This window comes from Narcine bancroftii, chromosome 4, assembly GCF_036971445.1.
Source record: "Narcine bancroftii isolate sNarBan1 chromosome 4, sNarBan1.hap1, whole genome shotgun sequence".
Lineage (NCBI taxonomy): Eukaryota > Metazoa > Chordata > Chondrichthyes > Torpediniformes > Narcinidae > Narcine > Narcine bancroftii.
In genome coordinates, this window is record NC_091472.1 from 43,680,545 (window position 1) to 43,695,661 (window position 15,117).

The following is a 15,117-nucleotide window of genomic DNA, read 5'->3' on the forward strand; positions in this document are numbered from 1 at the left end:
TATGACTGTATACTTTTATATTTAGTTTTAATTGCAATATAAATTACACACTTTGAAGCAGACCATCTTCCTTAAAGTTGCTTAAGAATAAAACAAACAGCCAGAGAAGGCATTTGAGCAAATTCAAAATAAATTCACACAAATAAATGACATAGGTGAATCATAAGTTCATTTATTGGAAACAATGGGACAGGGAATAGTTGAAAGTGTGGAAAGTCGAAGCTAAGAATTTAAAAAGCTCTTACATTCTGCCTTAATGGCATCACAGTTAATTGGAATAAATGGTCTCCTTGCTGATTGTTTCAGCTGCAAAATATCTCTGCAGACATGCCTGGCAAGTTTTGTCAGATGCGTTGTCTGCAGAAAGAAAGACGGGCGTGTTTTCAAAGTCGACTTTGGACTATCGATATGCATTGGCACACCATGTCCTGGTTGACCATGTCGAAAGATGCCTTTTAACAGTGGATCCTTTTTAAAATGTAGAGAAACAAACAATAATCGGTAAGTGAACCCTTTACATATTGAAACATAAGATGGTTAGAACTATTCAGCAAGGCCATATATTTTAAAATTAAATTGGTAAACCGAAACAAAACTCCTGAATTTACACACACACACAAAATGTTTTTGAAGTAGCAGAGATGATAAACACTAGGTCATTGTCAATAAAATGGTCTGCAGTCAAAATTCCTTTCCCAATGGATTTTACTGCACTTTCAAGATTTAAGCAATTTTTCAATATGCAGATTTCCATACATGTAATATGCTGATAATGGTCATATTTGACCATATTGTAAGAGTAGAGTCATATCTGGAAGCTCTTTAATAGTCCCTGTGCGGCCATTTCAACCTGAAGCTGTACGTCAACTTGGTTGATCTTAGCTCACTTTTCAAAAATTATTTTAAGTAATAGAATGATTACAAGATAATACTGAAATGAACTCATGGGCCATATTATGTATAACTTTTACCTTTTAAGAGGTTGAGAGAAAAATAAAGTAGCTTTCTATTCATTAATAAATTTAAATTTGCTAGGTCAAAGATCTAGGATTTTTTAATATCAGAGCAAATAATGGGTTTTTAAGAACTCACTTATGCAATGTAAATAACAACAATAACTTTCCAATAGGAAGAAAATCCAAAATAAGCCGATTTTGCATAAGCACTGAAGCCTAAATAGTCAATCACAAGTATCAACGTAAATTGGGAAATTCAGATCTTTTTGTTTGTTACCGAAATGTAATGTGGAGGTGACAATTTTTCTGCTTCTGTCCGAGTAGGCATTTTTAGACCACCGTACTTCTTCCAGTATGTCCAACATGAGGCACAAAGATTACATTGCATATTGGGAGGTCCCCAGGAAAACCATTGTTGAGATCGTGTGGCTGAAACAGTGCAGATGGAAAAAGAAAAAGTCAATTATTACAATTATAAAAAGCTTTGTACATTTGAACCAAGAGGTTACAGACTCTTAAAAATGCAAAATTTTCAGAATCAGAATTTATTGTCTTCAACAAGTCACAAAATTTGGTGATCATCGTGCGAACATTCATATACACCGCCTTACAACAATAAACTTCTTAAAAAGTGCACAAAAATTAAGATATGTCTTTGGTTCATTGATTATTTAGGCATCTGATGGCAGTGGAGACGAAGCAGCCCTTGTGCCGTTGAATACTTGTCTTTAGGGTCCTGTACCTTTTCCCCAATGGTGGCAGAGTGAAGAGGGTGGTGGGGGTCTTTAGGATAGAGGGTGTTTTTTTAAGACACTGACTCTTGTAGATGTCCTCAATGGAGTGAAGACTGGTGCCTGTGATGTCGCATGCTGAGTTAACAATCCTCCGGAGATTTTTTTGTCCTGAGAGTTGGCACCTCCATACCAGGCAGTGATGCAACCAGCAAGAATGCTCTCCACGATATACCTATAGATGTTTTTAAGAGTCTTCTGTGACATACTAAATCTCTTTAAATACTTCATAAAGTATAGACACCGGCGAACCTTCTTCATGATTGCATCGACACGGAGGCTCCAGGACAGATCCTTGGAGATGATGACATCCAAGAATTTGAGTTCTTGATCCTCTCCACTATTGAGCCCTCGATGAGGACTGGGTTGTATTCCCCTGACTTCCTCCTGAAGTCCACAACCATCTCCTTGCTTTTGTTAATGTTGAGCGCAAGGTTGTTGGCAGGGCACCACTCAACGAGCTGATCTATCTTCCTCCTGTCCACTTCCTCAGTGCTGTTTGTGATTCCGCTGTCAACTGTGGTGTCATTAGCAAATTTGTAGATGGCATTGGAATTGTGCCTGGCGGCACAGTTGTGTGTGTATAACGAGTAGAGCAGTGGGCTAAGCACGGATCCTTGAGGTGCGCTTGGGTTGATAATCAGTGAGGAGGAGACACTGTTTCCAATTTGTACTGACTAGCTTTCCTGATGAGCAAGTCAAGGATCCAGTTGCAGAGGCCTAGAGTTTGGAGCTTCTTGGCCAGCAGTGAGAGAATAATGGTGTTGAAGGCCGAGCTGTAGTCAATGAAGAGCAGCCGTACATATGAATTGCTGTTTTCTAAGTGATCCAGAGCTGAGTGGAGAGCCAGCGATATTGCATCTGCTGTGGAGTGATTACGATGATAGGCCAATTGCAGTGGGTCCAGACCTTTGCTTAGATACATGTTGATTCTGGCCATGACCAGCCTCTCAAAGCATTTAATCACAGTAGAAGTTAGTGCTACTGGGTAATAGTCAATGAGGCAGCTCCCACTGCTCTTCTTGGGCTTCGGGATGATTGATGGCCTTTGAAGCAGGTGGGAACCTCTGACTGCAGCAATGAGAGGTTGAAAATGCCCATGAACACGCCAGCTAGTTAGATGGCACAGATTTTTATTACCATGCCAGGTACGCTGTCAGGGCCTGATGCTTTGCTAAGGTTCACCCTCTTGAGTGATGTCCTGACATCATCTTCAGAGACAGATATCACAGGGTCCTCAGCCTTTGCAGTTTGGTTCTCCTTCTCAAAGCAGGCATAGAAGATGTTCAGCTCATTGGGTAATGAAGCATCTCAGCCTTGTCTCTGTCTCTAGCTTCTACCCGAATTGCCACTTTGCTTCAGAGATTTACAAGAAACGGTACTAATTCGATATGGGCCTACCATCAGAAGTCCCATCATTTTATTTAAAATGTTTTCAAACATTCCAACAAATAGTCTAACCAGCAATACTCTTGGATATGCTCTCTCTCACTGAATTAACTGGGCAGTAGTTCAGGGTTCCTGAACACAAGGAGCAGTTCAGCCTTCTTTGCCACTGCTCAATGATCACAGAACCCTGCACCACACCACCGAAGGAGTTCTGAAGGAGAATGCTGACTGCTTCTCGCTAATCAGACGGGAGCTGGCTTCCGAGTATGAGATTGTGTCCAAGGGCACCTAGCTTGCTGGTCGGGGCAATCGTTTCTCTACCATTTCAAACTAGATTTTCCATAGCTCTGTAAATCTTTTCCTCAGTCACCTCTTGCACCTTAGTGCTCCCATCCTATCAGCTGTTGTCATGAGTTACAAGTTATGATTTTGTACTACTTCCTCTCCAACAAACAGATTGAAGATGTACAATTATTGCAGCCCAAGGGACATGTGCACCATGAGAAATAAATAACCTGCTGACAGGAACAAACAGTTTGAAAATGCAAATATGAATCATGTTTACATTGTAACGTATGAGTTACTAAATTAACTGAACATCTAAATTAAAATGCCTTGTTATCCCAATTATATTCATGTGTATTTACCAAGTTTATTTTTGTATTCGAATCCTATTGTAGGTCATGATTCGGATCTTACACTAAAATAATTTTGTTTGGTTGATACTCACTGTAACAACTCTCACATGGTCGGCCGACATTCAAGTTTTGGTTTTGATGAACCATCCCTCCCAGTGGACCATTCAGCACTGTAGGCTTTCCATTCACACTTGCAATCTGATTGGGATTAGGTTTATTACTATAAAACAGAGAAAAAAATTGATTAATGAAAATAATGTTACATTTTTCAAAATAAGTCATTCATCAGGTATGTGCCGCTTAACGACCATGATATGTTCTGTGAAATTGGACGTTATGCGATATAGACATTGTGCGAACACCATATTATATACTATGAGGGATATAGTAGTGTACCTGTAACTTTTTATTTTTAAGTAGGGATCAGTGTGGGTCTGACATGGGGATGTAGGGAGAGAGCAGAGCAGTCACATCAGTGTGGGGACTGATACAGGGCTGTGGTGAGAAAGCGGGGCAGTTGGATCAGTTTAGGTTTACGGTAGACAATTTCCTATAAGCTAGCGATCGCTTTTTATGAATTGCTGCGGACTTACTCGCCGTAACTGAATAAATAAGGACCACGGACGAAAATGCGGTCGGACATTGTTCAAATAGACGTTAAGTGATGCATACCTGTAAACTAAAAACCCCATTATACTGAATTCAAGCAACCAGCAGTCTAAAGCGACCACCAAAATAAATTGTGGAAAATATATCAGGAAAAAAATAGGGAAGTTTAAAACTGGTGCCACGTAGTGGTTAGTTTGCCAATCACGCAATATGCTGTCTCAAGCAATTGGCAAATTCACTTATCTGGCATCTACCAATCCCCATAGGTGCCAGATACCAGGGGTTTTACTGTATATTTATTTCTTGGATGAACATGCTCTGCTTCAGCTAGAATGATGCCCAGCATTAAAGTTTCTGTCACAGGATTCAGCTCAGTTTTTAAAATCATCGCACTGTATGAGAAATTTTAAAATGAAACTGGTCCATGCTGCAGGTAATGGTCAACCAATGAATCAAGCCAAATTGTGCTCCACCTGCTGATCCATGGAACCTTGCAAAAGAGAAAGACAATTTTTTTTGTCATATACTGCAACAATTCAGCACTTTGTTAGGTGCAGAGATGATTTCTGCCCTTTTAACCATTTAATAGAGCAACAATCTGGCAAGGCTATTACAGATAGAAAACCAACCCAAGCAAATCACAATCTGTATTTTTTTTGGTCCTCGGTGGGAATATTGAAAGTAAAATTGGAAACCATTAAACTAGAAATTGCAGTAAAATGATGATAATTCTTTGTAAATGTAAGGTTGAGACTCCCACATGAACACATCGGTTTTGCTGACAATACTCCACCAATATTTTACTGGCTACACTCCAGACTTAGATTCTAAAGTGAATCCAACAGAAGAGCACATCTCTGCTGCACTCCATTGGGGAATGAGCCCACTGAACCTATGATAATGAGAGCCCAGACATTTCAACCAAGAGATGTTGGAAGAAGCACAAGGAAGTGTCAGAAAAATGAGTTAAAATGTTTGACTATGCTTTATATTGAAAATTCTTGTTCTTGCAAATATTTTTGTTCACATTGATTTTTCATAATTTTGAATAATATCTGTATTTCAGAAACATTAAAAAAATTGACAGCCTTAAAAGAGCATCTATTTCGTTAATGGGGTTTTTCTGGTCTTTCCATGTGATCACTTAACTCTGAGACTAAACAGCTTCTGTTGTGCAACAAGGAAGTCTGCAGATGCTGTTACTGTAGCTAAAACAAAAAAAGGGGCTGGAGAAACTCTCTGGGTCCTGCAGCGTTCATACGAGGTAAAGATATATGACCAACATTTTGGGCCGGAGTCCTTTGTTAAGGTATGAGCAAAAAGCAGACAGGCACCTGAATAAAAAAGCAGGGGAGAAGAAAGGGCAGTGGAGGATCATAAGCCAACAGCCAAGAAGGACATGAATAGAAGTGCAGGAGAGAAAAGCTGAGAAATGATGAGAGGAGGAGAGAAGCTCTGTGAATGCAAGAAAGGAGATAGATGGATAGGGAACAAGAAAGAGGCAGTGCTACAGGAAATAAGACATAGGGATTGGTAAAGAAAGACACATGCAAAAGAGCACTCAAGCACCTGAATAAATACATGGAAATTTTTATTCAGATGTCGGTCAGCTTTCTGCTTATACCACGATGAAAGGCTCCGGCCTGTAATGTTGGTTTTATATCTTTGGCTCATATGGACACTGCAGGACATGCTGAGTTTCTCCAGCACTTCTGTGTATTAACTATATTGCACCTGTTCGTTTTAGAGCTGGACTTCAGTGAAGGGCAGGCTCAAAGACAAATGTGGGTGGTGAGCTATTGGCTATGTCAATACTTCTTCTTCTTCTTTGGCTTGGCTTCGCGGATGAAGATTAATGGAGGGGTAATGTCCATGTCAGCTGCAGGCTCGTTTGTGGCTGACAAATCCAATGCGGGACAGGCAGACACAGTTGCAGCGGTTGCAAGGGAAAATTGGTTGGTTGGGGTTGGGTATTGGCCTTTTGTCTTTGCCTTTTGTCAGTGAGGTGGGCTCTGCGGTCTTTTTCAAAGGAGGTTGCTGCCCGCCAAACTGTGAGGCGTCAAGATGCACGGTTTGAGGCGAGATCAGCCCACTGGCAGTGGTCAATGTGGCAGGCACCAAGAGATTTCTTTAGGCAGTCCTTGTATCTCTTCTTTGGTGCATATAACACGATCTTGGGAAGGCGATGGTCCTCCATTCCGGAGACGTGACCTACCCAGCGCAGTTGGATCTTCAGCAGCGTGGATTCGATGCTGTCGGCCTCTGCCACCTCGAGTACTTCGATGTTGGAGATGAAGTCGCTCCAATGAATGTTGAGGATGGAGCGGAGACAACGCTGGTGGAAGCGTTCTAGGAGCCGTAGGTGATGCCGGTAGAGGACCCATGATTCGGAGCCAAACAGGAGTGTGGGTATGACAACGGCTCTGTATACGCTAATCTTTGTGAGGTTTTTCAGTTGGTTGTTTTTCCAGACTCTTTTGTGTAGTCTTCCAAAGGCACTATTTGCCTTGGCGAGTCTGTTGTCTATCTCGTTGTCGATCCTTGCATCCGATGAAATGGTGCAGCCGAGATAGGTAAACTGGTTGACCGTTTTGAGTTTTGTGTGCCCGATGGAGATGTGGGGGGGCTGGTAGTCATGGTGGGGAGCTGGCTGATGGAGGACCTCAGTTTTCTTCAGGCTGACTTCCAGGCCAAACATTTTGGAATTTCCGCAAAACAGGACGTCAAGCGCTGAAGAGCTGGCTCTGAATGGGCAACTAAAGCACACAGAAAATTGTTTACGTTCTGCCAGATTTCGTTTTGACATTGATACTAAGAGATCATTGGTCACTTGCCCTTGGACTGTGATTCTTCCAGCCTGGCCCAAAATCCCACCACACCAGCAAAGCACAATGCAGAAAAGGGCCGTCTCAGTGAAGCACCCGAGTTGTTCTCACAGAATGGCTTCAATAGCTGGTGAAGCCTTGCCCCAGGGTCATCAGCTGGCAGAATAGTCACTGCAATTGAATGTTTATCTGAATATATTTGATCTGTCATACAATGCTCAAAAATTAAAAATAAACAAATATTAAAATCTTTTTCTTTCTTTGGCTTGGCTTCGCGGACGAAGATTTATGGAGGGGGTAAAAAGTCCACGTCAGCTGCAGGCTCGTTTGTGGCTGACCAGTCCGATGCGGGACAGGCAGACACGATTGCAGCGGTTGCAAGGGAAAATTGGTTGGTTGGGGTTGGGTGTTGGGTTTTTCCTCCTTTGCCTTTTGTCAGTGAGGTGGGCTCTGCGGTCTTCTTCAAAGGAGGCTGCTGCCCGCCAAACTGTGAGGCGCCAAGATGCACGGTTTGAGGCGTTATCAGCCCACTGGCGGTGGTCAATGTGGCAGGCACCAAGAGATTTCTTTAGGCAGTCCTTGTACCTTTTCTTTGGTGCACCTCTGTCACGGTGGCCAGTGGAGAGCTCGCCATATAATACGATCTTGGGAAGGCGATGGTCCTCCATTCTGGAGACGTGACCCATCCAGCGCAGCTGGATCTTCAGCAGCGTGGACTAATCTACAAATACATGAAACAATTAAAATATTTGAACAATCATAACTTTTTTGTTGCAGCCAATTTTTTCCATTCACTTTGATGGACTGCTAAACCTAAGGTATAACTTGGTGCAGGCATGCTTCCTTACTCAAGAACAAGGAGTCCGCAGGAGTTTACTCTGCCCAGGGAGTCATACAGGGAGTGTGCAGATGCATTGCAGAAGGAGCCAGCAGTGCAAGTGGGAATGAGGAATATTTCTCAGGCATTGTAGGTCTAGATCAGCTCAGGACACAAAAAAGTACAATGGCAAATTTTAAAATTAGCCCTTGCAACAAATCAAGGGGCAGCCCGGTTAGTGCAGCAGTTAGCGTCACGCTATTACAGCGTCAGTGACCTGGGTTCGAATTCGGCACTGTGCCTTAGGAGTTTGTACATTCTTCCCGAGTCTGCATGGCTTTGTTCTGGGTGCTCTGCTTTCCTTCCACTCTCCAAAATGTGTGGGGTTTGTAGGTTAATTGACGTATTTGGGTAGCTCAGCTTTCTGGGCCGGAAGGGCCTGTTACCATGCTGTGTCTCCAAATTAAAAAAGAAAGTTAAATGCAATGTAAAAGATTTGACATATATACTTAGGTTTGTAAATTCAAGAATAAGCTTTATCTGACAATGTCCATTCACTCTTCAGTTTGCAATGTTAATTTTTCCAGAGTCAAATACAATTTAAAATAACTTCCAGCCTACATCAGTCCAGTTGTGGACTGGAGTGCTCTTTGGTGTCTTGTCCAGTTTGTGTGTGTCTCTGAACGCTATTTACACAAAGAAAGTTCTACCAGCTGTGGACGGCAGTATCTGGAGACTAACGTAATACTGGTAAAGAGGGAAAGCAAATTCAAATTGTAGTTCAATTAAACTATGATTTCAAAAATAAACCTTAACAATTTTACTAAACAATACAAGATACTAAAAACACTAGACAACAAAGATTTTACTTCCTAAACACTTTTGGGTGTAATTTATGATATTGATCATGAAAATCACCTTAAAATTTCCTATCACGTACCTTTTTTTTTTAGATATAACCTAGATTTGTGATTTCCTGTCTTTTTTAAGTAGTTCAAGCATACAAAATCGTGAAGTGCAACATGTCAGTGAAAATTCATTTTCTACATTTATACTTAGAATTCTTTCCTGCTGATCTTGGTGCAGTCAGTATTGAACATGGTAAAAGATTTCACCAGGACATTGTAACCATGGAAAAGCAGTATCAAGGCAACTAGAATCCATCATTGCTGGCTGACTATTGTTGGACACTGACATGAGAGGCATCAGATGCTGAGTACAAACGAAAATCAGCGACAAAACATTTTGGGTCAGTTGAACCAATGCAATGTGTCACCATCATTATGTGCTTAAATATGCTAAATTTAATAAAAGTTAATGTTTCTCCAACTTCCTTTGTGATACAGCAAATCTGAAATTATCTTTGTGTTCTGCTCGAAGTTGTCTGTCATAATCCCCAATTTTTCTTCAGAAAGCAAACTTTTTGGAAAAAAAATTGTGCAGCGAAATCATTGATTTAGTCTTGGAGTACAGGTTGATATTTTTTGAAGGATTTTGGCACAATTGCCACAAAACTAATTGGGCAGATGATAGTCAAGCACCTAAGTAGGTCTGCAGTCACATATGGGAGAAACCTGAAAATAATGCAGATTTCATAGCCAGAAGGATATCAATGAAAAAAAGTTATGAAAATCTTAGACGTTCAAGTTACAGATTCTGAATCTTTATTGGGCACAAAAGCAACAATGAAAGAATAGAAATCTTAAACAGCATTCAGCAGATCAGGCAGCATCTGTGGAGAGAAAAACAAAGTCAATGCGTCAGGTCAATGACCATTTGTCACAACGAGGAACTGGAGGTACAAGATAAAAGATTATCCATCCGCACACAACGTATACAATTTAAATTACATGGATTAAATTAAATTACAGTTCATGGAATTTTTCTTAACTTTTTCACATTGGGACCCCAATAACACTGCAATATTTAATTCATTACAATTGTACACAGTCTACAGATACTTACTATGTTGGAATGTACACCTGTTTCAGTTTGCTCTCTGCCTCAGCTGCTTTGAGACGTTTCTGAAAATAAATAAAGTACAATTTAGAAGGAAATTGAAACCAATACCCAATATTCCAAGTAATCAATATGTTGGGCACTACCGTAGCCCCAATAATCACAGAGACAAAGACTGAGGCTTTATTCCACATAAGATTGGAGCTGGTCCAGATCCAGGCTAGGGAATGCAGGGAAGGGAGAGGGTCTCAACCTTTATGGCCTAGGTCAAGGGGCAGGAGTCCAGGAGAGAGTGTCATCAGAAGGTGGGCCAGCCTGCGCCTTTACTAGTCAATGAATACATACAATCCATACCATTACACAATGTCTATCAGAATAAATGTGCTCTTGGGAATACCATTATATATATTCCCAATCCAAAAACAGTTACTTCCCACATTGTTTTTGCTTCATGTATTGGGCTTTAATTTTCCCAACAAACCTGTTGGATGTTAGTAGTGAAAATGCCTATTTTAAGTTCAAACCATATTTTAAGTTCAAGCATCAACCATACTACTAACATTTCTGCTGTTATCATACTGTAGCTGCTACCAGGATTTTCATAGTTTAGAGCATAATAGCCTATTAAATGTAATAATTTAATACTATTTCTAACTGTATAATTATTCTCTAAGGTTTCCTATTTAAAGACCAAATTTGATACGCTGCTAGTGCAATAAACCAGTCTTCGACTTTGACTCCTCGTTTGTGCGTCTTCTTTCCACATTTCGCGGTAGCGTGCATGTTACAATAAGAACTAATGTGAAAAGTCAGAAAACTGCAGATACTGGAAATCTTCAGAAAAAAAAAACACCCAGCAGGACAGGCATCATCTGTGGAATGGGTTTCCCTTTCATCAAATATTGCGTGAACTGCTGAGTTGTTCTACCATTATCTGTTTCTGTCGCAGCGGTGGAGTTCATTGTACTAAACGTTAAAATAAAATTCACCCACTACCAACTAAAATTCTCAATCAAATACTCTAAACAATGAATGTTTAAGTTCAAGCATAACATCATTGGAATGCTACCATTATAGATTGAGACAACACAGCAGAGGTTTATAAAGAGCTATTTCACCTTGGCTGTGTTCATATCAGGAAATAGTGGGTAATTTCAGCATGGTGTTTTGTCCGTTAAAATGAATAGGAGCATATTGTTGTAAAATTGGCCCCAGGGAGATTTCCTGCACGAATGGTCTTATATAAATCAACACAATAATTTGTCACAGTTCATAGAACCGTACATCAATAATACATAGCCCTTTTTTCATGAAATAAAGTACAATGATTGTTTTTAAAGCTTGAGCCATCTAAAGATATATTAAAAAAAAATCACCACTACCATTATTCTCAGAATTCTTCATCAATAAAAACACAAATTAACTTTACAGGGAAAATGTCCTTAAAATTCTACTGTGCTTGTGTAAAATTCTGAAGTTTATCGATATATCATTCTCAGAATAAGTGGAAGCAATTCTAGTTATTTTAAAAAGACATAACTTTAAATTTAAAAATGCCCTAATAATTTCCTTCTGAATATTTTCAATCTATATAAAAACAATTTGTTTAATATAGTTTTATTTTCTACAAGGAACAACTTGAGTTTTGTATGTATTTTAATAAACTAATTCATCATCGGTTTAATACATCTTAAATAAATAGTCAAGAAGACGAGCAACCCTTTCCATCAAGCGCACAGTATCTTACATCAAGGAGGAGGTATTGGAGGATCAAAGTCAGGACTGCCAGGCTGAGGAATAGCTTCTTCCCTCAGGCATGAATTGAATGAACAGTATCCTGCAATCGTGTTTGGAAATGTGTGTATTTGTGTGTTTGTGCTTGCATGTGTGTGTCTGGGGGAGACATTGGTTCATTGGGATGCACGTGTACAAACAGATGACACTTCACTCACCTGTTGCACATATCTATCTGTTGTTTTCCACATGTAATAGTATTCTATGATACTGGTGAGTGATTTCCATGGCAGCTATAAAAGAGACAATTACTCTAAGCTACAGTCAACGCAGAATTGATTTGAATCTAAATGTCCTGAAATATTAGCCAAACTTTCAAAGTGACAAATATACGGATTTACCTAATAAATTGTTAGTAATGACTATGGATGAAATTTGGTTATGTTCAATAAGGATGACTGAAATCTAAAAAATGATTTTGAATATTCTGCATTAAACAATTGTGCAATGTCAGCACTGTCTTAATGCAGACGCAGGAGAGTGGGGAGCAGGGACACTGCGCATCTCTGTGAGGCCATGCTGCCGGTTGTCTTGCCCATGGCCCCATACACTTTTTGTTTTAAACGTCAGCCCCCCCCCCCCAACTCCCACAGAGGCAGAGTCCAAGATGGCAGCACCAAACCACAAGGCTGAGGGTTTCGGAGGATCAGTGGACTGGCACAGAGCACCAGAGGGAAAGCCCCCTGCCTTCCCTACCTCCTCACCCCACAGAGAAGGACTGAGAGAGGACTCTGCAGGGAAGGTGACCACAGCAGCGGACCAGCAAGGGGCTTGGAGGCTGAAGGACTCACACCCGGCTGTGGGAGAGCAGCTCATGAGAATCAGGTGCAGGGAGTGGGGTTCATGAGGGTGTCTATGGTAAGCAAGGGCTTCCAAACTAGTAGCTTAGGTTCACCACTGGAATGAACTGGTGGCTGTGCAGCTGTCTCTTCCTCCTTCCAGAGTATCCTTCTTTCCAAAAATAACCCAGTTTATTTCCCTTTTAAGAGGGGTGTATTGACCACTAAGGAACATGTCAATTCCTTGCAGCTCTGAGAAATAGTTCTTGTGGTCAGAGTAAATGTGTAAAAGTAATCCTGTTAATTTAAGGACCTGATTCTTGCAGTATGATCTAATCCCTCTCAGTGCATTACAGATATCACAATAAATGCTCTGATATTCTTACAAAGTCTTGTCGGATGTCATTGAAATCCTTGCCATATTTTTCCAATGCTTCTTCAAACAGGCTAGCTTCCGATGCTGACCATTCCTCCATTTCATCTCTGCAGAGCACAGGACCACCCTGTGGCACTAAGATGCTGAATGCATTTGTCAAGTCATAATTGTGTTTGTGCAATGTGTCCATCGCATGGAACTAATGGAAGAAAGTAAAATTAAAAGTAGACACCATAAGCGGAGAGAAAAGAGAAAATAGTTACCAGTATTTGTTTTGATGAAGCACTAAAAAATAAAACAACAATGGGAACATGAGGCAATGAAGCAAACAAGCATTTGGAAAACAGCAAGGGGTTGCTCAAAGCTTTAGTGATTCAAAGCTATTGCAGCCAAGCTCATAAAAAAATTGTAAGCAGTTTCGTGCTTTCCTGTATGTGAAAACTAGGTTATTTCCTTACCAAAAACTGGTCCTTATACACGAGTTCTTTCTAAACCGGCAGCAAGACTGGACATTCAGAGAGAGCAGGATCCCCAACTTGCAGGCCAACTATATTGTTATCTTTTCTTTGGCTTGGCTTCGCGGACGAAGATTTATGGAGGGGGTAAAAAGTCCACGTCAGCTGCAGGCTTGTTTGTGGCTGACAAGTCCGATGCGGGACAGGCAGACACGATTGCAGCGGTTGCAGGGGAAAATTGGTTGGTTGGGGTTGGGTGTTGGGTTTTTCCTCCTTTGCCTTTTGTCAGTGAGGTTATATTACACTGAGAAATGGCTATTTACACTGAATCTGAATAACACTGAAACAGATTGCCATACACATTAAAATAGGTGTACAAAGTATGATCTAACAGTGCACATTTGCCAAATCTCTGTTCAGTGTTGAGGGAATGGGCAGAATTCAAGCTTAGAACTTCTAAATCAAGTTAACAAGCAAACATAAACGTAGCTTCATATCGGCCAATTTCTTTATTAAATGTAGATTATAAAATAATAGTGAAATTATTGGCAAATAGACTTGCTAAGTATTTACCCCAATTGGTACATGTAGATCAGACTGGTTTCATTAAAAATAGGTATGCCTCTGACAATATTCTTAGAGTGATTTCGCTGATCAACGCTTCACATTATCTGATAGGCACTTGAAGAACACCAACTAGTACCCACCATTCAATGGTGGAAGGCTTCCAAAAAAGGAAGGAGATGTATTGATACTGTTACGAGTCCAGAGGACTCCAAATTCCAGCAGCAATAGAAATTCATCAAGACAAATGGTTACTTAAACAAAAGTTGCTTTTAATTTTCTTTGAACATGATAACAGGATCAATCTTTAACTTATTACTATAAACTTAACCCCCTTCTAATTCTAAGACATATGTATGTAATGTGTATATGTTCAGGAAAGTTCTTTGTTTCACAGTCCACTTTTCACTTCTCCAAGTTCACTGCTATCAGGCAATTCTTATACTGTGCACAGAATTTAACATTTATGAAACTTCACCAGCCTCTGGTGTTTAAAGTTAAATGGTTACTGCTCAGGAAGGTTCTTGTTGGTTTCAGAGAGATATCTGTTGCTTGTTGGACACATACAAATTGATTTCCTCCTATCAAGGAAACTCATCCCATCATGGGTTTTCCAAATGATAACCTCTTCTTCCAGGTCACCACAGAGTTCCTCTTGTTTCCCTTATTTCAGGGGAAACACTCTAGCCAGCCATTTCCTCTTATAAGGACTACAAGGGTTTTCACCAGGCTGAACTCAGAACTCACAACCCATCTTCAAAATGGGGTTTTTCCAGCTTGCCATTTTGCAGCCTGTAGAACTGACTTCTCTCTCTCTTGGTTTGCTTTTTTTTCCCCCTTTCACTGCTTGTAAAACACCAAAACCTCTCCCAAGGCTCCAAACCCAATCTTTGAAAGATATAATCAGCACATGAGCCTGGAGTCTGTTCCATCTGCACCTCCTTTTGACGTTCTTTCCAAAGCAGTTCCATTGTGTCTGCAAAATCAACCAGAGCCTCAATGTCTAGCATCAGCAATGCTCTTGCATTTTAAATGAGATGTCTTTTGTGAAGTGTTACTCTGTTTGTGAAGTGACCTACACTAAACCCCCCACAATCTATCTCTTTTAAGGACATATTTATCCATAACCATAATAATATGACCCATAACAATACACAAGTTGGGA

General features: G+C 40.4%; 1 protein-coding gene across 1 annotated transcript in view; it reads right to left on the reverse strand.

Moving 5' to 3' along the window:
* Nucleotides 1-215: 215 nt before the first annotated feature.
* The window catches only part of mta3 (metastasis associated 1 family, member 3), a 159,294-nt gene continuing 144,392 nt past the window's right edge, over nucleotides 216-15,117 (reverse strand). The window contains exons 8-13 of the mRNA XM_069931134.1: nucleotides 12,944-13,132; nucleotides 11,937-12,011; nucleotides 9,991-10,049; nucleotides 3,867-3,994; nucleotides 1,234-1,385; nucleotides 216-468 (exon numbers count right to left, since the gene is read on the reverse strand). Coding sequence (XP_069787235.1) covers nucleotides 223-468; nucleotides 1,234-1,385; nucleotides 3,867-3,994; nucleotides 9,991-10,049; nucleotides 11,937-12,011; nucleotides 12,944-13,132 — 849 coding nt within the window. The 3' untranslated portion in view covers nucleotides 216-222. The remainder of the gene's footprint in view (nucleotides 469-1,233; nucleotides 1,386-3,866; nucleotides 3,995-9,990; nucleotides 10,050-11,936; nucleotides 12,012-12,943; nucleotides 13,133-15,117) is intronic.